This window comes from Kwoniella pini, chromosome 10 (assembly GCF_000512605.2).
Source record: "Kwoniella pini CBS 10737 chromosome 10, complete sequence".
Lineage (NCBI taxonomy): Eukaryota > Fungi > Basidiomycota > Tremellomycetes > Tremellales > Cryptococcaceae > Kwoniella > Kwoniella pini.
The window spans coordinates 1,167,067-1,191,908 of NC_091725.1; the positions used below are offsets into that span (position 1 = coordinate 1,167,067).

The following is a 24,842-nucleotide window of genomic DNA, read 5'->3' on the forward strand; positions in this document are numbered from 1 at the left end:
ATTTATAAATAAATGCTCGGTCACCAAGTTATGATGGAGGTTGAACAATAATTATTTTGATTTGAAAAACCCATTTTTGTAGTACATGTCACAAGCTAATCAATCATTAATACGAGTCATTCACAATATCTCTGCACGGCATCTATAAACTCACTGTAATTGTTAACAAGATTAATAGAGCGACATAGATCAGCTAAGCGCTGCCGGATTAACACGTAAACAACTCTATGCGCTAGCGACTCACCCATCAAGAAATACTCATCACGATGAGTGGATCTATCTCATCTTCAGATCAATTGATCTGGAAGAAGATCCTGGCGACGAAGAACAAGGTGAGCAGTCTTTTTCATCCAGTTGTATCTCTTTTCGAGTTCAATCTTGAATGACGCATTATGCATGTGAAGCTAATTATACGTTCTGTATATAGTATATGACAATGCCTCAAATCGAGGCTAGTTTCCCTAATATGCTTAAGAAAGCAGTAATACAATCAACTTCAGCATTAGTGAACAGTGTACGTATCAAAGCTTGGCGTCCAAAGGACTGTCACTGATACCTTTTCGATCGAAAAATAGCGATTATTGACCACGTCCAAATCAAAAGATGATGATAAAACAATTCTTTTTCATGCAAAAACGCCAGATGAACTTAAACAGTAATTCTTCATTTAACCTTAATTCTTCGCTCGATCAAAATTTGAATGACTCTGACATCTTATTGTCATCATCTTCAGGAAAGCGGCAATGACTAATGAACAGCAAATCGTTCTTCAAGTGATCAATAGTGCCGGAGAAAGAGGTATAGCGTCCGCTGCTATACATAGACAAATAGGAAATGATACTATACCTCAAGCTATCGTGCGGAAAACGCTAAAATCTCTGGAGGGAATGCAGATAGTCAAAACATTCAAACCTGTCAATGTGTGTACAAGTATACCAAACGATTTATAACCTTACAGAGACGTTGATGCTGATGAGGTGAACTTTCTCTATCAGGCCCCTACAACGGTCTACTACGTCATGGCTAATATGAAGATTCCAGAAGAGATCTCAGGTGGTATTTGGTTTGACAATAATCAAGAATACGATCAGGGTTTGGTAGATGCTTTGTGCCAAGTGTTAAAACGAAGGGTTTATGATTTGGTGAGTTCAAAAACTATTGTGTGTTACATTGGCTGAATGTGGATTCTTGTAGACATATGCAGATAACAAGAAGCGATCGGAAGATCAAAGGGAATTAATCCCAAATGCTCTATCAGTCTCCACCAAAAATCACAATTTGCTTACACCAGTCGCTTTGAAAAATTACATCAACAAGTTAAAGGTGACTTCCGTCGAACTTTCAACTAAGAATGTAATGGAAGTTATGAGAGCTCTTGAATTAGATGGATTTGTGGAAAGTGTTAAACCGTATGGAATGTCAATATCATTTGAAGATGATTATTTGAATGGTATGGCAGGGTCAGATGACGAAGCTGAATCATCTAGAAAAAGGAGAAAAGTCGTTGATGATTCGGATAATGAAGATGATGATATGGACGATGATGAGAAAAGTCGACGAAAAGAGTTGGATCATAGAAAAGCAAAGGAAAAGGCGAAGGAGAAGAAAAGGCGAGAACGACAAAAGGAGAAGGAGAAAAAGAGAAAAGAAGAGAAAAAACGTAAAGAGGAGAAGAAAAAACGTGAGAAAGAAAAAGAGAAAGAAAAGAAGAAGAAAAAGAGAGAAAAGGAGAAGGCGAAGAAGAAGAAATCAAAGGTGAGGGTGATTTTTATTTTGTACTTATCTTTACTTAAGGACTAATGATTAATGGTTTGAATTGAATTGTATTTAGCGAAAAGATTCAGATTCAGATTCGGATTCAGATAAATTAATATCATTAAATGAGGAATCATCATCAAAACGTAAAAAAAGATCAAGATCTTCATCAATATCTTCAATTTCTTCAAGTTCATCATCATCATCTTCTTCTTCTTCTTCATCTTCTTCTTCATCAAATTCATCAGCAGATTCAATTTCAAGTGTATCTTCAAATGAAATTGATGAAAAAGATTTTACAATTAAATCAAAATCGTCAAATAATTTGAATAATTCAATTCCAAAATTTTTTCCAAATGGATTAAGTGGAGGATTAACAGATTTAACAGATATTTCAATAATTTATAAATCAACAAATAGATTAAATAAAATTTTAAATGGACAAAATGAAATTAGTTGTGGAAAATGTCCAATTTTTAATTTTTGTGAAGAAAATGGACCTGTTAATCCATCAAAATGTAATTATTTAAATCAATTTTTAAATGATCAAATTGGTGGTTGGTCAAAAGATATTTTATTAAAAATGAGACCTGATTTAAATGAAGAATTACCATCTCAATCTCAAAAGCATCAAAATCATATTAATGGAAATAATAATGAATTTCAAAATGAAAATGAATTAAATGATAATTATAATGAATTTAATAATTTAGAACAACAAGGTGAAAATTTTGAAATGAATTTAGAATATTGAAAATATTAATTTTATTTGAGATTTTATTATCTTGATTATTGATATTTGATATTTCTGATAACTGAGGGATCTTGGTAATTATATACTTTTACGAATTTCATTATGACTTTTTGATGCATTTATAATATATTGCATTTGAATTGTCAAGAACGATTGAATTTACTCAGTATATCATAATATCATATGAAGCATATCGCGTTTGAGATAAGAGCACTTAGTGAAAAGCTAGATCAAAGAGTGAGAAGCAGATATAGAGGGGACAAGTAGGAATTACTATGTTTGATTTGAAAAACAAGTAGATGAGAATTTGGGTTTAAAATAACAAGTAAATGAGAATTCTCGTCCAAATTGAATGCATTCAATCAAAGCACTGTGATTTAATTTATATCCTACATTTCCTTGAGTACGCTCAAATTTTGGTATATAACGAGATAAATAAGTTCAGCTATAGCTTAATCCAATACTCCAATGCACTTAAGCAAGAGGTTCATTCTTCAACCATTTAGTAATCATAGTTAAAGCTCCAATTGGATCATCATGAGGGACCTATTAAAATTAAATTTAATTATATCAACTTGAATATTGATTTATCATTTGTAAAAAAGAGAATGTAAAATGATATAAAGGAAGGTAAACATACCATATGACCTGCATTTGCAAAAGAAACAAATGCTAAATTACCTGCACCTTTTCCTGCACTTTTTGTCCAACCTGATATTTTTTTATCAGAATTTATAAATTTCTTTTGAGAAGCTTTTGAATATTTTGTAGAATATTTAGTTTGTAAATTATCAACTACTCTTGAACATCCAATTGCATTTACAAGCATATCTGCTTGACCTGAATAAATTAAAACTCTAATTTCATTATCGATTAATTCATTTAATAATGCACCTGCGTTATGCATTGCATCACCTTGTAATAAGCTACCCCCAAAAAAATCAACATCATAAGCTAAATTCAATAACAAAAAAACCTCTTTCATTTAGAGATAAATGATTTGAACTTACAAATTTTGATTAATTTGCATATTACAACTTTGGAAAGTTATACTTTCTGGTGCACCTAATTGAGCTTTAATTTCAGGTTTATTTAAATAAGTTTCCATCCATCCCATTTCTTTATAACATAATTGACCATCCTTATCAGGAGATTTATCACATGTTTTTCGTACATCGTACATATTCAGACCCTACCATCGTCATTAAATCAGCTTTTGCCCATAAAGACTTAAGAACTAAATGCTTACAAGTTGTTGCATCTCGTTGAATAGACTCCAGCAGTATAAAGCAGCAGGTACACAAGCGAATTTTGAGTTAGTCTTGTAACAACCGGCGACCAAGTTTTGACATCTTGGAGCTTTAGCTTTAAGAGAAACACACTCTGGACCATCAGGATCGGCGTAAGGCGCATAAGGAGAGAGTGTGTGGTCGCATGCCCAGCTATAGGTTCACTGAGGTCAGTTCGAGCTTAATTAGGATTGTTGCGAAATGGGACCTGACTAAAAGAACCACTTACTCAGGAACAGAACCGAATTGAGCATGAGGATCTGTCAAACCGTTACCAATCATTACAGATGCGAAGTTAAGCTTAGGAACTCCTGGAGTTGGAGCGAGATCAAGAGCGAGATTGTTCTTGTAGATAACCTGGAAACTGATAGTCAGCTATTCATTCGACCCAAAACCATGCTCCCGATAACTTACGCTTGCGATGTTAGGAATGTAAGTTCCAGCGTATGATTCTCCGGCAATATGGAATTCTTGCTTCGAGTATTGTTTGAACTGCGCATGTGATTGAGTCAGCCAATCGTCAATCGATCGCGGTTCGAAATCCATCAGCTTGATCGATGCTCACCTTAGAGATAAAGAGGATCAAGAAAGCATATACATCTTCGGCAGCAGCAGGAGAGTTGTTTACCTCTCCTTCGTCAGAATAAGAGAATCCTACTCCCACAGGTTCTATGTGATTCACCATATGAGCTAGATTTTCACCAATGTGGGTACAAGTCAACTAGCTCACGATCTAAGTAGATGACGTTGGCAGCGTCATTCCAAGCGAACTTGTTGAAAGTGACATTCTCTCCTTTATCGGCGATATTACATCCACCAAGTTCGAAGAGTAATCCGGTAGTTGACGAACAACCTTCATTCAACTTTGTTAGCTGAGATATCTATCCGAAGCTCTTCGATTAGCTCACCTGGACCACCATTCAACCAAGTAACCAAGGGATCTTTAGCCGGGTTCGATCTGGATTCTTGGAACCAGAAGAACAAATGTTTGGTTTCGCTAATATCTAAATAACCTGATAATTGATTGACAGTGGGATCGCACAATTCAGGTTGAACGACTCTTAGTCGATGTAATGGGAATTCGGGATGGGTCAAAGACATATCTGAAACAATCTCAAGAGATAAGCTTGTTTATAGACTTCGTGGGGTTATCGGAAAGCTTACAATCAATACCATTCATATTGACGGTCTCTACATTTAGAGCTTGGTCAATGGCATCATTCTCGATTGTATCCCATTGTTCTTTGGCAGCGGATAAACCATCTGATAACCATGATTGAGCTGTATCCAAAGCTTGAGAAGCCAGCTCCGAAGGGGATTGGAAGTTAAGTAAAGATGGTGCAGCTATAGCTGGAGAAGCGATTAGAGCTAGAGTAGCTAATCGCATCTTGTTGATTTTACTGAAAGTCTCCGGGAGCAGAAAGGATATAATCTGTACTGCCAGTGAGACGAAGGGTTCTACAAATATTCAAGATACGTATGAAAGGAAAGTAGAAGCGAAGAAGATTAGTTTATATAGGTTGTGATCTGTTATCATTGCCACCGTACAAGAAGATAGCGATAGTGGAATAGGACGCATGCATCATTGGATCATTCAGGTACCAGCAGTATTCACCCGAAACAACCGGATAAGGCCAAGTGGCGATCCCAACCTTCAAGCAGCCACGTGATATGATATATATATACTTCACTCACTTAACAAGCCGAGACATCGGTGACCTCCACTTTTGACACTCCGCTCTCTTTCACTCGTTCGCTTGCCGTTCAGAAAGAATACTAGATTACTCTTCTCTCTTCTTTGTCTTTATAACTCACTTGACAGATATCATTCAATGTACTAACGAGACTTTACGACATGGCGGACTTTATCCCTCCAACTCCACAGCATAATGAGGACGAAGGAGGTGAGCTAACGAGGTCACTGTTTTCAATGACATGCCGATGAAGCTGACAGACTTCGTAGATGTATGTAGAGTGTGTCGTGTGGAAGGGGATGAAGCGGATCCATTGATTTATCCTTGTAAATGTGCTGGAAGTGTGCGATTCGTACACCCGGATTGGTGAGCTAGCCAGTCATTTGCTTCAAGATGAGGGAGCTTACTCATGTTCATCTCAGCTTGAAACAATGGTTAGCCCAGACGGGGAAGAAACATTGCGAAATCTGTGGACACAAATATGCATTCACAAAAAGTAAGTCGAAACGCCCAACAAAGATCAGACATTTCAGCTAAGTCATCTTTTTCTACCACAGTATATCCCGATCAATTACCAGAATCTATACCTATAACGGTATATATACGGCAGACATTACTTTGGCTGTACCGTCAGCAGCTATGGGTCGCAAGATGTATTTTAGTGGTAGTCACCTGGTTGATTGTCTTGCCCAGCATAAACATGTTCAGTCTTAGATCACTATTGTGGATAGCGGATCACATGTGAGCGCTTGACTCTCTCAGAATTTGGAAGTATAGCTTATACAACTGATAGCGGATATACCGAATCCTCGACACCTGAGAATTCTTTCACGGGCAACACCACAGATATCTCCTTGTCAAATGCCACTGATCTGCTCAACGCGACAGTTGAGAGCAACGATACCGTTTCAAACGGTACGAGGGGACTTACTGTCGGAGACATAACGGATAGACCTATATCAACCTTGTTTGGGATATTCAAAAGAGCAATCGAGAGATGGATGAAAGGAGATGAAAACAGGTACGTCATATTTCAATCTGTAAGATATTTGATCTGACGTTTTTCATGTCAAAGTGCGATAAGTTTCGTACTCCGTGGTCAAATACTTTCGATATCCCTAGCAGCAGTTCTGATAGGCTTAATCCTTCTGCGAGAATGGATAACCCAACATAATTGGCAAGAAGGAGCTAGACCCCAAATAGTCGAACAAGGGGATATCATACCTGAAGAATGGATGATCGTCAATGGGATCGCTAGACGTACAACGGATGTCATGGCTGCCCTTCTTGGTAAAGCTAGAGCCGACAGACAAAATAGCGAATTGAATAGAGGACAAAGGGGGAACTTGCCGGATAGCCGGGAAGAAAGGCTAGAAATAAAAGAACAAAAGGAGGAAGCTGCTCTCAGACGCGCACAGAATCAAGAAGAAGAAGCCAAAAAGGAGCAAGCTGGAGAGGTGCGGAAGAATGATAGCTTTGGGCTTTTGGCGGAACTCAAGGCTGGCGATGATGAACAGAAAAAACGGCTAAAGACAGTCGCTACCGGTTTACAGGAGTATGTGAGATCCCATCAATTAGCAGAACAAGCTCTAAAATCTACCCGGGAAGAGGATGTCAAGGCTGGAGAAGCCTTTGATCAATTAATGGATCAAGCTTTAGCAGGCAGACGACCCATCCAATTGCCCTCAGCACATGGGCATTTCAAAGAAGAAGAGGATGGTGATGCCGGTCCTAGTCGATCAAGACCAGACACGAATGCGTCAGATGAGTCAAGGCATCCCATTAAGGAGAATGACGACTTCGAAAAGAGCCTAAAGGAAAGAGATGAAGTCGCCTACAAGGCGCCTGAACTACTCAAGAAGGGTAAAGACAGGGAGTATCGGGGGGAAACTTCGCAAGCGGGATCCAATACTGGTCCAGCAGCAGAAGGGGACATACCATTATTTCTTCCACCGTCACCAACTCGCACAGTTTCTTCGGCGTCTTCACCAAGTAACAACGTGTTTCGAGCTGGGGATACGATACTATTCGACGAAAGGGGAAATCTGATTCACGATTTACCTCGAGCTGCTTCACCTGATCAACCTGTGATGCCACCGCGGTTACCTACACCGCATGACGCTGAAAACACTGACGGAGGAGAAGACGACAGAGATTGGGAAGACGAGCCGGAGGCCGAGATTAGGGAGATTATCGAGAATGAAATGCCGCCATTGGGACCCGGACCGGGACTCGAGATTAGACCTGTTCAAGTTGATTTCTTGGAGGAAGAGGAGGAACCTTGGGATCGAGATGATTGGAACGGAATACTTGAAGGTGAGCTGATGATCGCAATACCGGATCTAAGGCTGATGAATGACCGATTGTTCAGTGGTCGGGCTGATGGGACCTCTGCATGGCTTATTCCAGAATGTGAGTTGGCCAATCCAACGTGAAGAATTGGCAGGGTGACTGATCAACTTTGCGTAGGTGTTATTCGGTGTAATCATCATGTCGGCAGCTATTTCAATATTCGTTGGTCTACCCTTGCTCATTGGCAAATTGTTCCTGTCAACCGATATAATCCGAACCATCTTATCGACAGCGCGCCGAACCCTTCACCTTATCCGAAAAGTGACTGATCCACTAGTCGACATCGTATTCGAGATCTTCAAGGAAGTGGTTGCGTTACCTGTAATCTCATCCCTCAGAGCAGTGGAAACCATCCTAGCTCGAAAAATGGGGTTAGGCGATCCTTCCTCTTCCAACCAACGGGATATCTTATCAAGACTATTCGACATCCTGTCTCTGTCAGCGTCCTCCTCATCTCCTACTGCTGGTGCATTGACAGGTCAGCACCAGGGTAGATATGCAGGGTTGTTCGGGGATGCTTTAGCTTGGCTGGGTCAGACCGCGTACGATACATATGCTGCTTACGTAGCAGGAAAGCGCAAAATATCGATCGGTAATACAGTGTCGAACAGGATGTTCACTGTTTTCAGTGGATACGGTGTAGCAGCCGCGATTGTTGGTCTTATTGCTCTTCCAGGAGAGAACGGGGGATCAATTAGTAAAGAATTAAGCAAGATTGTAAAAGATCATGCGATGTTCTTGAAAGTGAGTTGGACATAGTATACCACTTACCCCTCTGTCAACCAACTATGTCGTCCGAATAAGTGAGCTTATAGCCGTTTCACCGTAGCTCGCATTCTTCATGATCCTCGAACTTGGCGCATTCCCCTTAGGTATTGGTTTGATGATCGATGGTTGTACCGTACCTCTTTGGCCTGGAGCGACTATATTGGGGAGAGTAGCGAAGCTGAGAGCCAGTCCGTTCGGAGTGATGTTCCTAGATTGGCTTATCGGCACTATGTAGGTTCTTCTTCTACTTCTACTGAAGTTTGGCCTATAAGCACAGGCTGATGAAGACTTTAGGTTCATGTATCAATTTGCTACTCTCCTATCGCATATCCGCACCCTTTGCCGGCCAGGAACGCTCTTTTTCATTCGAGATCCTGCCGATCCAAATTATTCACCAGTCAAGGATATCGTCGAAAAAAGTGCTCTATCTCAGCTCAGAAAAGTGAGCTGATTTTTACGTGATTCTTCCATACGACGACCAAGCTGACTTTCTGCTGATCAGCTGTGGACATCCGCTGTTATGTATTCTGTCATTGTGTTCACTCTCTTTGGGGCATCCTGTTGGTCTTTAGCATACATGCCTTTTGTGAACTTGCTACCACTCAAGTTAAACCCAACATTGTAAGCAAATCATCGACTGCAGGCAGCCAGCAGCTCAGCTCACGTACCTCATAGTGGTCCTCTCACCTCAATTCCCTTCGATCTACTTTTCCTGCATCTCGTCGTCCCACCAACGGTGACGTATATCAGACCTCGCTATCGTGCGAGCAAATTGATGAATATATGGTGGAAGCACACTATCAGCCTTTTCCGTCTCAATACCTTGATGGCTCGACGAAATACTACGAGTGATCATTCGACATTAGACACTAGACCTAACAAACTAGAAAAGGTTTGGCCAATACTAGATCCGGTATATCAGGTTTTGTTCGGCAAATATAATAACGAATCGACAAAATCTCGGGTTCCAGCTTCAGATCAAGTAATCCTTTTACCACCCGCTCAACGGAAAGCCGAAGGAGGAGTATTCATTTCATTGAATGAAAATGGTGTACCTTTCACACCAGAGGATAAGTTGAGATTACTCAAACAAGATAGAAGAGCTCGCGAAGCCTCTCGTGATCCTATTAGGGATTATGAGGTGATTCATCTTCCACAATATTGGAGGACTAGGGTACATACTTTCATAGGAACTACCTTGGTCACTTCTGCACTAGTGTTAGCATTTGGTGCATTCGGACCAATCGTAACTGGTAGACTTGCTAGTGGGCTATTAGGTGGAAGTCGGAGTGTTCATGATGGATACAATTGGGTAAGCCACCCTCACTACTAAACTTATATCTTTGGAGCGAATGCGGAAACTGACGTGCGAATCTGGGATTAGCTATTTGGAGCTTACATAATCTACTTATCTTTCTTACTCGGTCGTTCCGCTCGAAGACATATCATGACGCTTAGCAGAGCCGCCCGGATACGACGATCAGCTAGATCGACTAGGATCAAGAGGACTCTTATTAAGTATCTCACCGGTACATATGGATTGGTAACGATATATGGTGTCATTCCGTTCTTTGTTGGTCTGCTAGGGGATATATACGGTAGTACTTTCTCTTGGACTCGAAGAGATTCAGCGGGCGGTAGAATTGTGGTTCATTTCTGGGATACTTGGTAAGCTTTTGTTTAATTTCCCTCCCATGGTCGAGATGGAAAGCTTATTTGACCTGTGAATTCTTAGGTCTATCGGTATTGTCATTTGTTCTTTAGGAGTAGGATTGATGAGTAATTTGAACAAGCTCAAACCTACTAGAGGCTCATTGTTAGATAAACTGAAGGTGGTAAGCTTAATCTGCAGTTCATCATGCGTGTCTAAAGCGATAAGCTGATACTCGTGCTGTTTCAGCAATTCAAAAAACCATTCAAGGAAGACTTGATTACTACTCATAAAGTCGTTCTACCTGCTATCGGATGTTTGTTGTTGGTCAACTTATCACCATTCGCAATCACCTCTCTAGTGGCGCTGATAACGAAAGGAAAATATGATGATGTAGTATATCAAGCTTTACGTGAGTCAACATCAATCGCGGGATTATCTTCAAGAAAATGGGTCTTAGCTGTTTTGAATCAAAGATGCTGATCTAAACAAAACGATTTGAAATAGTCCAAGCGATTATTCCTTTATTATTCAGAATTTTTATCATAATTGGAATAAAACAATATTTGAATACAGGTTGGCAAGATATGAGACAAAGTATGATTGATGCTGAATATGTAGTTGAAGAAAGAGTTGAAAATTATGATCCATCAAAAGAAGAACAAAAGCAAAAGAAAAAAAATGAAAAAAAGAAAAAGGGAGTTATTCTTGAAGAAGAAGAAGAAGAGATAGAAGAAGATTGGGAAGATGAAAATGATAATGATTTAGAAGAAGATGAGGGTGAAGTAAATATTATTAGAGATGATGTTCTTGTAGTGGAGTGAAATTCTTATTAGCATTTACCATGGAATATACCCTGCATGAAATGATGTATATCAATGCATGTTGCATTGGTATGAGAATGCAATTTGCGCAAATACTGATAATGCATTGATCAGAACTTGCAATGATTCTATATTGACATGTGCCCTCCGACTTAGATACTATTACTACTATCTACTATTTACTATCTACTATTTACTATCTACCATTTACTATCTGCTTCTACATCTACTATCTACTATTCACTATGGGTAACGTAACAAATGTCTGGATCAAGACCTTCCTATGAAGATGGAAAAGCAGAAGCGCCTCTTTTGAGGAAATCATCATATCTTCTTGGGGCTTCCGCTTCTTAGATATCCTTTGAGGATGAACCAGAAGGGTCGTTTCTGGTACCTGATGTATCTTCTGAAGAAGGTGAACTAGGAGAGGCTTGTGCGGTATCTGACCTATCGTCCATAGATGATAAACCAGAAGAGGCCTTTGAATCATTCTCTCTTTGCTGATCGTCCGCTTCTCTTTGCGCCTTTTCCCTTTTTTCCCTTTCCTCCTGTTCCTCTCTTTCTCTCCTCATCCTCCCCTGCTGTGAAGCTCGACCTTGGCGCCCAAGGTCTCTACTGGCCTTACAACTTAAATTCCACAGTCCTATGCTCGAACGGTCTTGGTGTTTTACTTCTGTCATGAACCCACTTGCGCAAGTGGCAGGTTTCGGATAATCTTGATCAGTGGTGGTCTTAGCACTTGAGTCGTTATTATTGTTACTCATCTTTGTTGAAGTGTCACGTTCAATGAAGGCTTGGTGTGGTTGACGAGGAATAAGTTGTGAATATAATCGACGCTTAGTGACTTAATTCAGTGGAAACATGATTGAATTGAGAAATGGGAATTGAGAATAAATGAAAGTAGTATTATATAATCAGTAGGATTCGGTGGCAATCTTATTATATTCTTCGTATAATCGAGTCAAAAATAGATAGCTCCACTGAGCTTGAATTTGTGTGAAGAAAGAAAGGAAAAATAAAAAGGAGAGTGACTCTCAAATTGATCTGACTATATGACTACACTCGAGAGAAGACGTAATATTGATGTCGTCACTTCTTCAGAAAGGGGGAAAATGAGTGAAAGCCCTCTCGTTTTGGTAGTCTCCAGGTCAAATTTCCTTGCCAGCTCTTTAGGAAGGACTATATACATCACTTTACATAGCTTCGCGCTGATGTGCAAATGCATTACATAGAGGAAAAAAGAGCAAAAATTAAAACCGCTGATTCAAATTACTATTTCAACACAAATAAGACAATCTTTCCAGCTCTTTGTAATGACTATTGTCTTTACATGATTCAGATTCTGACATTCGTTGAATACATATCATTTCATCAATAATATTTACTTGAACTTCCGGATCTGCATCTTTGAAAGATTGAGGAGGGCCCAAAAATGGATAAGAATGATTACATTGTTTATTTGTATATTTGAAATGAGTATTATTATTTTGCTTTTTTGATGATACTGGATCAGACGGCAAACTCGTAGTTATGCTTCGGAAATTCTTATCAAGCTTTTTAAGATTTCTATCGTATCGTGACATTGTCGACAGATTTGACTTCAAAGAACTTTTAATTCGAGATTTGAATTGTGAACATTTCGACTTTAATCGTGAAAACCTGTCATTGGCAGAACATCCGGGTTCATCACTATCAGTTTGAGTGAATTCGTACTTGGAAAACATTACGATAAGATTGATGTTTGTGATTTGTGAAGATGAAAAGTTATCATTTATCAGATAGCAGAGAATGTTGAAGTATGAATGCAGATATCGAGTCAATGACTAAGAGTGCTCAGGAGATTCACATTACCAAGTCCTTTGTGGAACGTCATTGTTTTGAATATCTCCGCCATCCCTCGTTCTCGTAGCGTGGAACCTTTGTCTGACGATATGAAGATTTATTACACAACATAGTGTAAAGTCAGTATTGTGGCAAATTGCCTCTTACCTCATAGATATCAGTGCCACAGATTGCAGTATCATACATGTCAACGGTGACCTCCATAAAAGTACTTATGGTATGAATATAAAACATACAAAATTGCAATAGTATATATATATTCGGTATGACCAGATGTCACAAATTATACGTACAAACAAAACAGTGGTTATAGGGTTGAATTAAAAATGAACTACAAGTACGATTGTTCATCAAGACCATTCCAACGTAATTTGTCCTTCCACTCATTCACAATAGCTTGATAACTACTTTCCATCCTAGTGGAAGGATTTTCGTTCGGCTTTCTTTCACTACCTCTGGACTGAATGCTCAATGAATCATCTTCAGAATAACAATCACCTGAAGAATAAGCTATGCCTTGTCTTCCAGAATCCGTTTTAACATTTGTATGGTGAAACAGATCGAAAAAAGATGATTTTTCAGATTTATCACTTGAATTGATAGGTTGGTCTTCGCACAATCCAATTTTCATATTGGATTCTCTACCATTCCCCTGTATTCGAAATTTAGATTTGAATTCTGGATATGCTGATCTCAAGTAATTGAAAATCGTTGATTTACCAGCTTCGATACTGCCAGTACAGGCAGTATTAAAGTAATTAGTTTGGGACGATTTGTCAGTTCTGTACATTTAAGAATATTATAGTAAATCTATAATTAGGAGCTTGTAAAATGGTACTGTAATGACTAATCAATATCGTGATGATGATTTCGAGGTTGTTTAGTAATTGTTTCGGGAAATAAGGAAGATAAAAGAGATTGTTGAATGTGGATATTGATTAGACTTTAGAACAAACACCTACTGTACATCTTTATATGTTAAATACGTCTTATGAAACCATCATTCGGTGTTATCTCAAACGGCGGCCCTAAGTCCTTCGAGAGCCGTCATAGCGGTGACCATCACCATCAGATTGATGTAGAAGATTATGCGTTTCCATATCACAATGTAGTCGAATGTTGTCAAAGCGGCTACCGATGTCCTCATTCGGTCACCTCTACATCAGTTCGGTTTGCGCGTTATCTTAAAGGCAGAGTGAAAGGAAGCGTCATCTTTCATGGTCCGGTCTAGTCAGGATTTCACGTATGAATTGCATTTAGATTATGGATTGAGTATTTTCCATTGAAAGAATGCTTTTTGTCCTACATCCCGACATAACCAATTGCACCTTTTTTGTTTCGCAAATACCCCTAAATACCGTTAAATTTCTCCTTCTTCAACATCATCTTTACCTTTCCTATCAGAATTACTAGACATTCTTCTTCTCTGAAAATCAGTAAATTAGGAGAAGGTATCAGCACAGTCCACATATAAACATCGAAACAATACACTCACCTTACTTTCCCTCTCTCGGTCTTTCTCTTCAGGTCCAACCGATCCTCTCTTTCGATCTCTGTCTCTTTCCCTATCTCTATCTCTGTGAGAATCCCTTCGATCTCTTTCCTTTTCCTTCTCCTTGTCTCTTTCTCTTTCTCGGTCTTTTCTAGAAGATTTATGTTCTTTCTCATCAATATCCATACTTTCGTCCTTCTCCATATCTCTGGTTGACGAATATCGTCTATCTTTCTGTTTATCCCTTTCTGATCTATCTTTCTCACGATGTCTGTCCCTATCGTGTCTGTCTTCCCTATCTCTATCTCGATCTCTATCTCGCGTTGAGCCATGTTCAGAAGATTCAGCTTCTCTAAGTTTCTCCTATCACACAATATCCTAATCAGTACAATCACATTCCGATAGTATCAGGCGACATACCTTTTGTCGCTTAACGAATTTGTCAAATGCGGCTTTTCGATCTTCCTCGTCAGTAACATCTTTGAATTCAGGTAAATCTTTCATATGAGGCAACGCCTAAACCGGAAGGATTGTTTTGTCAGCTTTTGTCATGTTTCCGTTACAACGATCGAAAATTCGCTTACTTCCTCATAGGTCATCTCAAGATCGATATGCCTTCCAACCTTCTTGAGCGCGTAACGAAGATCATCAATCCTATGCCTTCTTCTTCGTTCATTTCGTCGAGTCTCATCCTCAGCAGCTTGTTGCAGTTTTCCATGAACCTAAAAATGGGCCATATGATCAACCTGAGGTCCGCTTTCCGAGTCTGTAGATACTCACTAGATCGTATACCTCCTTTCTGACCCTCCCTTCAAACTGGTTCTCAATCTTTGCATCCTTCACCCACTCCTCCAACTCTTCAAACGTAGTTTCAAGCTTGATTTCTTTTCCTTCCTTACTGAGAGCTCTTTGTAATTTTTCGGCAGATCTTTCGATTTCTTCATTCAAATCATCGATATGATCCATGAACAAATCAAGGGGGTTTGAGCCTTGTAAGCCCAGTAGAGCATTATATCTTTCGTCTACCTTGATTTTAGGGTAAATCTCCTTGAATTTCGTAAGTCTATTCAAATGACCCTGTTCTTGTATTTCAGTCAAGAGTGCCTTGAACCCTTCTCTAGCCTTTCTCGCTTTTCGTACATTATCAATTCTGAGCTTCTTACTTTCTTCCTCATGTTCAATTTCTAATTGTCTAGAATAAACATCATAAACTTGAATCATATCTATAGTCTCTATCTTTTGTAAATCAGTATCTTGTTTGAAGGTGGCAGAAGAAACGATCAAATCGTGTGCTGCTCTCCATCGAGTGGATACTGATATATCAAGTGTTCGAATAAGGTCAGAAAGAGTCTTCAAATTTCGATCTCGTAAACCTTTTTCATTCGCCTGGAGGAGAGGGAAAGTTCAACTTTTCTCCCTATCAGATATCACGTTAACCGTACGGACTCACCTGCTCCATCCGTTTTAAGTCATCGACATATTCTTCCAGAATTAAAGCTCTTTCATCGAATTGTGCTTCTCTCCAGTATTTGTTATTCGCAAATACTTGATCAGCAGTTTTCATCGTTGAATAGCTTTTGATGTGAACACTATTAGAAAACAATTTATGGAAGACCGGACGTAATTTGGAGATTCTGAGTTGCTTGACTTGACGACGAGCATCGAGGATACTGTTGATATGCTATTGATGTCATATAGCACTCAAGTGAGCTTACTTTTTCGATCTCTCCATCAGGCGCCCGATAATGCAACGAAACATACCTTCTCGAATGCACCCTTCTTTTCAGCAAGGGTGTCTAAAGCCTTATACAGCGGATCCATTATGATTTGCCTCATAGTTTGATCCCATGTCCATTGTTCATTGATACCTTCTCTTTTAAGCAAATAAATGAACGCTTCTTCAGCTTTGGACTTCTCAGCAAACCCTCCAGGAGGCATAACTATCACTTCTCCCGCAGGGACCTTGGGAGTTGGAGGGGCCTCTATCTTAGCTGGAGAATCCGTTGAAGAAGGAGGAAGCTTGCCATAGGGGGCTAAGGCGTGCGCTGCTGCTTCTCTAAGTTCTCTAATATCTTCCGGAGTAGGTGATCTTGATGACCTATCGGGACTACCAATTATCCTTGTAAGCTTGATTATATCTTTTCAGGCTTTTGATCCGTAGACTTACCTTTCAAGACCTTGAGCACGTTTCTCTTCCTCCTTCTCCACCTTTTCCTTCAATTCTTTCAATTCGGCTGGAAGATCCCATTTGGTCTCCTTGGTCGCGGTATTCACATAGTATGGTCTGTCTTTTGAAGTATATTGTTTCCATTGTGTTTTCGCTAAAGCTTTCTGCGTTCGAAAAAGACGGATCAGCTGTAGAATCAATAGTTTGCAAAAGAGGAGCTCACTTCAAATGGTGTCTTGAGCTCATCAGGCTTTTCCCATACACTCTGTTTCGTAGTAGCGTGAGACCAGTATTTTCTTCCTTCGGAATTGGTATATTCGCTCTGCACTCTCCCTTCATTAGCCCATTGATGTCACTCTCGGATGTAGAACGGATCACTCACCCAAAGCGATTTCTTGGCTGGCGAAGGCGGCATCGTCTTCGGTTATGAAATCAAGTAGCGCTTGGGCGGGGAAAGGTAAAATTACATGAAGAGGACAACTTTGTTCAAAGATGAACTTTCAATAGTGCATGTCCCGGAGCCATGTGTCTTTACGTAATAGTTGTAACTTCTATCTCGGACATAAACGCTATCTCCAGCCCGATCAGGGAATGGGCGGGATCAACTTCCTTGTTCCTTGAAACTATAGTGTACTACTGGTCCGGTCATTAAATTTAGCGATGGAAGTAGAAGCCGTGCATGAATTAATAGTGTTAAGGGTTGGATATAATAAATAACCGGAGTCATTCAGCTATTAACCAATTATCATCGGAATTAACTTTAGCTCTGTTTCCTTTCACTTTTACCTGAGTTTAACAGGATATCTATGCGATTAATCGGAGGACTTAGTTAGGTGATTGCCTCCACTTCTCATCGAACCAACTGCACACAAAGTTACTGTGAACATTAGACATGGGGGTTGTACGGTTATCGGTCCGGTATAACATTTACCGAGGAATGATTGAAGATGTTTTGAGTTAAGGATAAAATGGTATATCTTTCCCCCATGACCTTTAGGAATTCTTCTCGTTATTGCATAATAATTCTTCATTTCTCCTTCATAATTCACCTGACCTCTCCTCTTTCGACTCTCGGTTTTGCGTAGGATTACATACTTCATTACGGTTTTTGATCAAGTGGTCAATAGCCTATTCAAATCGCCTTCGAACTCACTAGAATTATATATAGATATATAGAACTTTGTAACACGGTAAAATGATCTCCCCATCACGATTAAACGTTTTATTGCGTTCAACACCAAAATCCCGTTGTATAAATTCAAGTCTTACTTCTACTTATTCTTACGTTCAACAAAGATCAATCAGATTTTTCAACTCAATGTCAGACCCTACTTTCACTCACGAATTCAATCACTCTGCCTTCAAAGGTAAAGTAGAAATCCCAACCGGTCTCTACATCAACGGAAAATGGTCAAAATCAATTGACAAAAATGCCAAGACCATTGAGTGAGTTTTTTCATATACAAACGTTGCGTCTCGTTGGGCGCATGCTGATTCGGAGTGTTTTCATATCAGTGTTTACAACCCATCTACCGGTGAAGTTCTCACTTCAATCCCAGAAGGTAGAGAAGCGGATGTCAATGAAGCCGTAAAGCACGCTCACACAGCTTTCAACAATGTATGGGGTCTTCACACACCAGGTTTCAAGAGAGGAGAGCTCTTGATCAAGATCGCTGAATTGATGGAACGGGATCTTGATATTCTCGCTTCTATTGAAGCCCTTGATAACGGTAAAACGTTCACCGCTGCAAAGGCGTTTGATTGTACGGAAGCCGCTAGAGTATTTAGATACTACGGTGGATGGGCTGATAAGATTCACGGCAAGGTCATTGAGGTGAGTTCAGCTTTTACCTGTTCAAATAGGTTATCTCCGTGGCAGCATATAAGCTGACGAGAATACGGCCAGACCACTGAAGCTAAACTTGCTTACACCCGACACGAACCCGTCGGTGTATGTGGTCAAATTATCCCATGGAATTTCGTGCGTATCCCTTATGTCTCTTGTCATTCAGTCTTCCATGCAAGGCTAATAAGCCTATTTGTAGCCTCTTTACATGTTCTCTTGGAAGATCGCCCCAGCCATCGCAGCTGGTTGTACCATCGTTATCAAGCCTTCCGAATTGACGCCATTGACAGCTATGTACATGACTAAGCTTTTCGAGGAGGCCGGTGTACCCCCCGGAGTGATTAACGTCATTGTCGGGTAAGCTTGATTTCTCCCTTAATTTACCGTGGCCTACATCGAAAATCCTAACGTAACAACTTGTGTGGCAGTTACGGTAACACTGTTGGATCATCTCTTGCTGCTCATCCCGATGTCGACAAGGTCGCTTTCACTGGTTCAACCGCTATTGGTAGATTAGTAATGGAGGAGGCTTCCAAATCGAACATCAAGGTGAGTCAGGTCATCATCATCACCAATACCTTGAAAAACGTGATGAAATGTCATTGCTGATTGGATGAAAAATCTTACAGAAAGTTTCCCTCGAATTGGGTGGAAAAGGTTCAAACATCATTTTCGAGGATGCCAACTTCGAAGAAGCCGTCAAGTACGCTGCTCAGGGTATATTGTGAGCATGATCGGTTCTAGTCGGACCAAAAAGATAACGATTGAGCTTATCCCGCTAATCAATGTTTTTGTCCTTGTTTAGCTTCAACCACGGTCAAACATGTGTAAGTAATTCGGCTTTCATAGGTATCATATTGCTCTCGCTTATATTTCGGTAATAATAGTGTGCCGGATCAAGAATCTACGTACAAAGGCCTATCTACGATAAATTCGTCAATGCCTTCAAAGAAGCTACTTCTAGACTCAAGGTTGGGTAAGTTCATTTCTTCGGGCCAAGCGGCCTTATTTCAGCACAGCTAAACTAATAATGCTGTTTAGTGATCCATTCGAGCCTACTACATATCAAGGTCCCCAAGTATCTCAACTTCAATATGATCGAATCATGAAATACGTCGCCTCAGGTAAAGAGGAAGGTGCTTCGGTAATTTGTGGTGGAGAAAGACATGGTGATTCCGGTTACTTTATTCAACCGGTAAGTCAATTCACCGGTCAATCGGATTTCGACATCTTCCCCAAAATACCATAATAAACCTATCATCCTTCGATAAGGACTGGCTGTAACAATACAAATCCGTATACCTCTTAGAAATAATATAATGACTAATATCCCTTTGTATAGACCGTCTTCGGTAATGTAAAACCCGACATGAAGATTGTCAGAGAAGAAATTTTCGGTCCCGTTGTAGTGGTATCACCATTTGATACTGAGGAAGAAGTACTCGCATCAGCTAATGATTCAGTTTATGGTCTTGCATCTGCTGTTTTCACTGAAAATATCTCTCGAGCTACAAGAGTTTCAGCACAACTAAAAGCTGGTACAGTTTGGATTAATTGTTATAATGAATTACACCCTCAAATCCCATTCGGTGGTTTCAAACAATCTGGTCTTGGTAGAGAATTAGGTGAATACGCTTTAGAAAATTATACTGAAATTAAAGCTGTTCATGTCAATGTCAGCGGTAAATGTGGTATTCCTCTTTAAAGCGGAATAACTAGTGCAAAAAGATAAAAAGGAAATTAGGAATCTTGTTAATCAAGAGGTGATTTGTATTGTATATACGGATTCGTTCTGATCAGAGTATGTTTGCGTAGGTAGTAAGAAGGTATTTAAGATTTGAACATGCAAGAAGTTTATTTCATTAGTATCATGTGCATAGTCATGCGATAAAGTCCTTTAACAATCCCAATAATAAATTAGGGCAATCTTTATGATACTCCAGTGGTATATCCCTGAGTGCTGGTGATCAGACTTGACAGACATAAATTTAAAGATTGGACAATTGTATTGACATTCTCAGTTCATCATTAAGCATAGGGGTTATATATCCTTGAAGGAAGGGAATAATAAGCTGACGATATACGATTGCGCCGAAAGGTGATATATACAAGAATTCTTCATACTGAATTACAACTTGACAAGAAGTATTTAATCAAGAATTACGACGAAGAGAACAGGTAAGCAGATTATGTATTGCAGTATAATAGATATCTGAAGTTGGATGGAGGAGAATCACAGATAGATTGGTTTTGTTTTTATTTCTGATAATATATCAAAGAAGAAAACGTCCACATCGATCCTGATAAATACAAAAAAATAAAGTATATCGTCCATATTGAACCATAATAACTAAGTTTTAAAACAATTGTATTCTACGTCCTAAAGCAATTAAGTATTTTCACGAATTGTTTAATCCTATTTGATTTCTTGGTCAAAATCGTATCGTGTAGAAATTAACTACAAATTAACAAATTTCAATATATATATTTCATAAATTTTAAACCTAAACAATATAAACTATCTCAAAACTCACAATTATAAGTAAAACATTTTTCTACCTAATAATTAAGTAATCTTCTTTGTTTCTGTCTTTGTTTTTCTTCTCTTTTTATTGATTTTTGAATAAAATTAGTAGGAGGTTTTAATGGTAAACCTCTTTTAATTCTTTCTGAATTATTTAATGGAATTTCATCTGCATAATGATTTAAACCAATTATTTTTCCTTTATTATTATTTTCATCTTTTAATCTTTTTTGATATTTTGAAAGATTTTTTAAATATTCAATAGAATTTGAAGAAGAATAATCTTTAGAAATAAAATTTGTTACTTCTGGCATTGATGCTCTTCTAGAAGGTGAAGCTAAAATTAAAGAAGAAAAAGAAATGAAAAATGTTAAAAATATTAAAATAAAATTTCATTTTAAATAAAATTTTGGAATAAAATTAATTTGAAAAAAGTAAAATCGAGGTAAAGAACGAAAAAGATCAGTGAAATGGTTTGAATGAGAAAAGGAAAAAAAGAAGGAATGTTAAAGAAAGAAGATTCCAGTCAAATATATATATATCACAGAATCCAAGAGAGGATATGTTTGTTTTATTTACATTTACACATATCGTCAGCCCATTTACATTTTACTTATATTTTCAATATAGAAATAGGAACCAAACAACACGAATGAATGTAATAAACTTTAAATTGCTTAATTACGATAACAATTTACGTTAATACAACTACGAGTATCATTTTTGTGGAAAAAAATAAATCGTAAGTCTTTTTTATGATTGATTTGATAATCATGATCCGAGTATACCTAATTTAGAAGGTTTCTGTTTGAATATCCATTAAAGGAGACGTATTAGTTTTTGATATCTTCAGAAAAAGCAGTCATGAAATTATCAAAAAACAATTTGAAATTCCAAGAACAGATAAAACTAGTATACTCGATAATCCATTTATTATTGTTTCTACCGATTAAAATTAGGGTGACTAACAAGGACATGACATTTTACCCTAAATTATGAACATCATTATGTACAATACTTCTTCGAAAACTCCGGGTCGAAGCCCCGATTGAAAAACCGTTCCGATCAAATTTGTAATGTATTTTGATAACAACGTGCAAATTTGCAAATTGATCAAAAGTCAATATTTGATTGGTACGTTTATGCAAATACCAAATTAAGCTGAACAGAATACGTTTTAACTTTTAAATGTGCCGGTATGTGTAAAAGATATCATCAAGTAAAAGAAATCATTATCATTATAGAATATTAATCGTAAAAAACTAGCGAAAACGTAATAAACAAGCAAGGTATGAGCACCCAAGAAGCTAAATAACCTGAATGAAAATATATATTGTGTAACGATTGATGGAATAACGCGAGTGGATATAATGAAAGACGAGAGACAATGCAATATGTGATGGTGATAAATGCTAGTAAGATCTGAGAGGGAGGAAAATTGAAAAGTCCGTTTGATGGTTATAAAATACCCTATCTTATATACAACTTTATTTGGTCTGAAATGAGCTTGAAGCTAGGGTTATTGACTTGAAGGTCTGGCAATACCCAACGATATTTCAGGAATGATTATGTCGAAAGTACCTCCTTCTCTTTCGAGATATTCTGTTTCTTCCCTTGCAAGACGTTCCTAATCACAATGTCTCGAGATCAGCTAATTCCTGACCACATTGAACCTATCTACAGTCACTGTCACTTACACGGTGGAACCAATAATATTTAGCACTTAAAAAAGGCTGAATGTAAGACTGTAAAGTGGGTTTAAGAGCTTTGGCTCGATCTGTCTCGATCTAAAAAGCAGGACCGGTTTTAGCACGATTGCTCCATTAATAATTCGCCGTGATTAAAGAGAACTTATTGTAGCTTACCTCTTTACGGATTTCTCGCCATAATTCAGGTTTATCACTAATTACACTTCTAATTCCCCATCTTCCACAACTTTTCATTTCTTCAATATCATTAACAGTCCAAGCGCAAATCCATTTTCCTTTCTCTTGACATTCTTTTCGAAATTTCGATCCTTCAGTTGAAGCCAGAGCTGTATACATGATTGAAAAACCATGACAAACATCGAAAAAGTATTTTCGACATTGATCAATTGACATGGAAATTGCATATCGAGGTAAATAAGGGAGAATGTTGACTGCGGGCGTAATGAATTTTGGCTATTAATTTGAAAGGAATAATTTGATCAATGTGAATTCAGTTACTTGAGTCCGTGATGGAAGTAATACTCACATGCCAAAGACCCAAAATCAATCTTGGAGCTAATTTAGTTTGCCAATTTTCAAAACCTTCGACTACGCCTTTTATAAGGGTAAATAATTTGGTAGGATCGTTTTCGACTTTACAATCGATCTATAAAAGAGAAAAAGGCCCGAGGGGTGGGCCCACAAAGATTAGCCGTGTTTTCTGCTTCGATAATACCATAAGAAGCGGGCGTGGCATAGATCAGGGTCATAAGGCCCCTGACCTTGTGAGCTAGGATGAAATATTATGGGTAAAAAGGGGGTCTGATGTAAGGAAGAAAATTGGGCTGATACTGACATTCAGTTTTACATTTAAATTCTCAGGTTGTAAAAGGATTTCCAAGACTTCGGTGAACTTTGGGATAGGCTGATGAGGCGCTTTCGTGGTTCGAACGTGTCTAATGTTTATCGTCAGTAAATGGATATACCGTCTGAGAGCAGTTGAAATTCACTCTAAAACGCCAGCCCAAGGTTGTTTATGGATCAATCCTTTGCCGTTGGTTGTTCGGTGAAGCTCCGGGTCGTGGAACATTACAAGCACGTTATCGGCTGTGATATGAATGTCTAAAGCCATATATTTATCAATTATGTTCGCCATTGCATTAAGCGTTCGATATGCTTACCCGTCTCGATACCGTCAGCACCGGCTTTGCAAGCTTCTACAAAAGAAGCCTTTGTGTTTTCGGCTGTATATTTGATTATGAAAGAGGTATTCGAAGTGTGGGGTTCACGTGTGTGGCAGATGAAAGGATGATAAAGAAAGAAGGCAGGTTGAAGGATAATGATGAAATTAGCTCGTGCGTCCTTTGAAGGCAATCATACATATTAGGAGACATACGAAAACTGGCTGAAGCCTGTTGATTTCGTTGGAGATATCATAAAAATCAGCCATATATTCAGGTTGTACATATAGAAAGACCCAACTTACACCTCTATGACCCCAACATTCGGGAATTTGCCAATGATCATTTTTGCCATCTGGGGATACTTCGAGCCTATCGAATGGGTTTTCAAGTTCGAATTCTGATACTGCTGGTGATTGTAGTACAGTCGAGAAAGCAGGTGAAGGACCAATAGAATTGGAAGGTGAAAGAGCTGGAGTTGGAAGTGTAGATTCAGGACGAGAGATGATTTTAGCAGACATTATGATTAAAGAGTAGTTGAATATTCCAGATTGGATGAGAAGAAATTGGTACTGAAAAGTTGGGATTGATTACTTATACACTGAGGCTTTAATACTCGTGCGGTATGTTATTATATCGAGTCAAACAAGTTGAGATTCCGAACAAACATCAATGGAACTAGGCGGTATATGAATAGATCACTAGATTATTTGCTTGAAGAAACGTGCGTTATACCTACGTGCGAAATGGTTGAAAAGTTACGACGTAAATTAAAGGAACGTGAAGTCAATGAAATCTGAATTTATTATCTAATTTCTATAATGGTATTATTGAAAGGATCTATAATTGGTTATATAGATGTTAGAATATTTGTAGGATTATAATGTTGAATTACTTGGAGAAGCCGGATGAATCGGACGAAGATACCGAAATTTGGGGGTTTTCAATCTGAAAAGGCTTGATTTGTTAAGCTTGAGACGAAATTTCAGAATCACAAGGTCTAGTTCTATATGTA

The 24,842-nt window shown here is 38.6% G+C and overlaps 9 protein-coding genes across 9 annotated transcripts; 3 read left to right on the forward strand and 6 right to left on the reverse strand.

Annotated features, from left to right (window-relative positions):
- Positions 1-266: 266 nt before the first annotated feature.
- Positions 267-2,509, forward strand: I206_107234 (uncharacterized protein; the record flags this gene model as incomplete). The annotated part of the gene is made up of 7 exons (XM_019156944.1): positions 267-332; positions 428-514; positions 576-655; positions 734-920; positions 996-1,142; positions 1,195-1,755; positions 1,832-2,509. 7 exons carry the CDS (start codon positions 267-269, stop codon positions 2,507-2,509), a joined length of 1,806 nt encoding a protein of 601 aa, XP_019009662.1.
- Positions 2,510-2,983: 474 nt separating this feature from the next.
- I206_107235 (uncharacterized protein) lies at positions 2,984-5,185 on the reverse strand (the record flags this gene model as incomplete). Its single annotated transcript, XM_019156943.1, has 10 exons — positions 2,984-3,055; positions 3,150-3,435; positions 3,520-3,701; positions 3,759-3,951; positions 4,028-4,155; positions 4,213-4,290; positions 4,364-4,467; positions 4,529-4,651; positions 4,707-4,901; positions 4,963-5,185. The coding sequence occupies 10 exons, from the start codon at positions 5,183-5,185 to the stop codon at positions 2,984-2,986; spliced, it is 1,584 nt and encodes a 527-aa protein (XP_019009661.1).
- Positions 5,186-5,653: 468 nt separating this feature from the next.
- Positions 5,654-11,087, forward strand: I206_107236 (uncharacterized protein; the record flags this gene model as incomplete). Its single annotated transcript, XM_019156942.1, has 16 exons — positions 5,654-5,702; positions 5,762-5,858; positions 5,915-5,988; positions 6,050-6,233; positions 6,286-6,513; positions 6,568-7,808; positions 7,864-7,904; positions 7,962-8,588; positions 8,674-8,843; positions 8,907-9,054; positions 9,115-9,233; positions 9,288-9,924; positions 9,997-10,280; positions 10,348-10,447; positions 10,513-10,675; positions 10,771-11,087. The coding sequence occupies 16 exons, from the start codon at positions 5,654-5,656 to the stop codon at positions 11,085-11,087; spliced, it is 4,479 nt and encodes a 1,492-aa protein (XP_019009660.1).
- Positions 11,088-11,437: 350 nt separating this feature from the next.
- Positions 11,438-11,851, reverse strand: I206_107237 (uncharacterized protein; the record flags this gene model as incomplete). Its single annotated transcript, XM_019156941.1, has 1 exon — positions 11,438-11,851. The coding sequence occupies one exon, from the start codon at positions 11,849-11,851 to the stop codon at positions 11,438-11,440; it is 414 nt and encodes a 137-aa protein (XP_019009659.1).
- Positions 11,852-13,260: 1,409 nt separating this feature from the next.
- On the reverse strand, positions 13,261-13,560 carry I206_107238 (uncharacterized protein; the record flags this gene model as incomplete). The annotated part of the gene is made up of 1 exon (XM_019156940.1): positions 13,261-13,560. The coding sequence occupies one exon, from the start codon at positions 13,558-13,560 to the stop codon at positions 13,261-13,263; it is 300 nt and encodes a 99-aa protein (XP_019009658.1).
- Positions 13,561-14,289: 729 nt separating this feature from the next.
- Positions 14,290-17,003, reverse strand: I206_107239 (uncharacterized protein; the record flags this gene model as incomplete). Its single annotated transcript, XM_070203484.1, has 10 exons — positions 14,290-14,355; positions 14,425-14,784; positions 14,842-14,937; positions 15,006-15,143; positions 15,202-15,807; positions 15,872-16,102; positions 16,183-16,528; positions 16,589-16,752; positions 16,812-16,910; positions 16,971-17,003. The coding sequence occupies 10 exons, from the start codon at positions 17,001-17,003 to the stop codon at positions 14,290-14,292; spliced, it is 2,139 nt and encodes a 712-aa protein (XP_070059585.1).
- Positions 17,004-17,783: 780 nt separating this feature from the next.
- Positions 17,784-20,139, forward strand: I206_107240 (uncharacterized protein; the record flags this gene model as incomplete). Its single annotated transcript, XM_019156938.2, has 10 exons — positions 17,784-18,034; positions 18,104-18,422; positions 18,495-18,569; positions 18,634-18,791; positions 18,863-18,983; positions 19,064-19,158; positions 19,240-19,261; positions 19,322-19,410; positions 19,476-19,629; positions 19,777-20,139. The coding sequence occupies 10 exons, from the start codon at positions 17,784-17,786 to the stop codon at positions 20,137-20,139; spliced, it is 1,647 nt and encodes a 548-aa protein (XP_019009656.2).
- Positions 20,140-20,993: 854 nt separating this feature from the next.
- I206_107241 (uncharacterized protein) lies at positions 20,994-21,272 on the reverse strand (the record flags this gene model as incomplete). Its single annotated transcript, XM_019156937.1, has 1 exon — positions 20,994-21,272. One exon carries the CDS (start codon positions 21,270-21,272, stop codon positions 20,994-20,996), a length of 279 nt encoding a protein of 92 aa, XP_019009655.1.
- Positions 21,273-22,477: 1,205 nt separating this feature from the next.
- On the reverse strand, positions 22,478-24,348 carry I206_107242 (uncharacterized protein; the record flags this gene model as incomplete). Its single annotated transcript, XM_019156936.1, has 9 exons — positions 22,478-22,585; positions 22,656-22,745; positions 22,824-23,120; positions 23,194-23,313; positions 23,503-23,602; positions 23,657-23,768; positions 23,828-23,890; positions 24,043-24,058; positions 24,133-24,348. 9 exons carry the CDS (start codon positions 24,346-24,348, stop codon positions 22,478-22,480), a joined length of 1,122 nt encoding a protein of 373 aa, XP_019009654.1.
- Between the last annotated feature and the right edge of the window lie 494 nt (positions 24,349-24,842).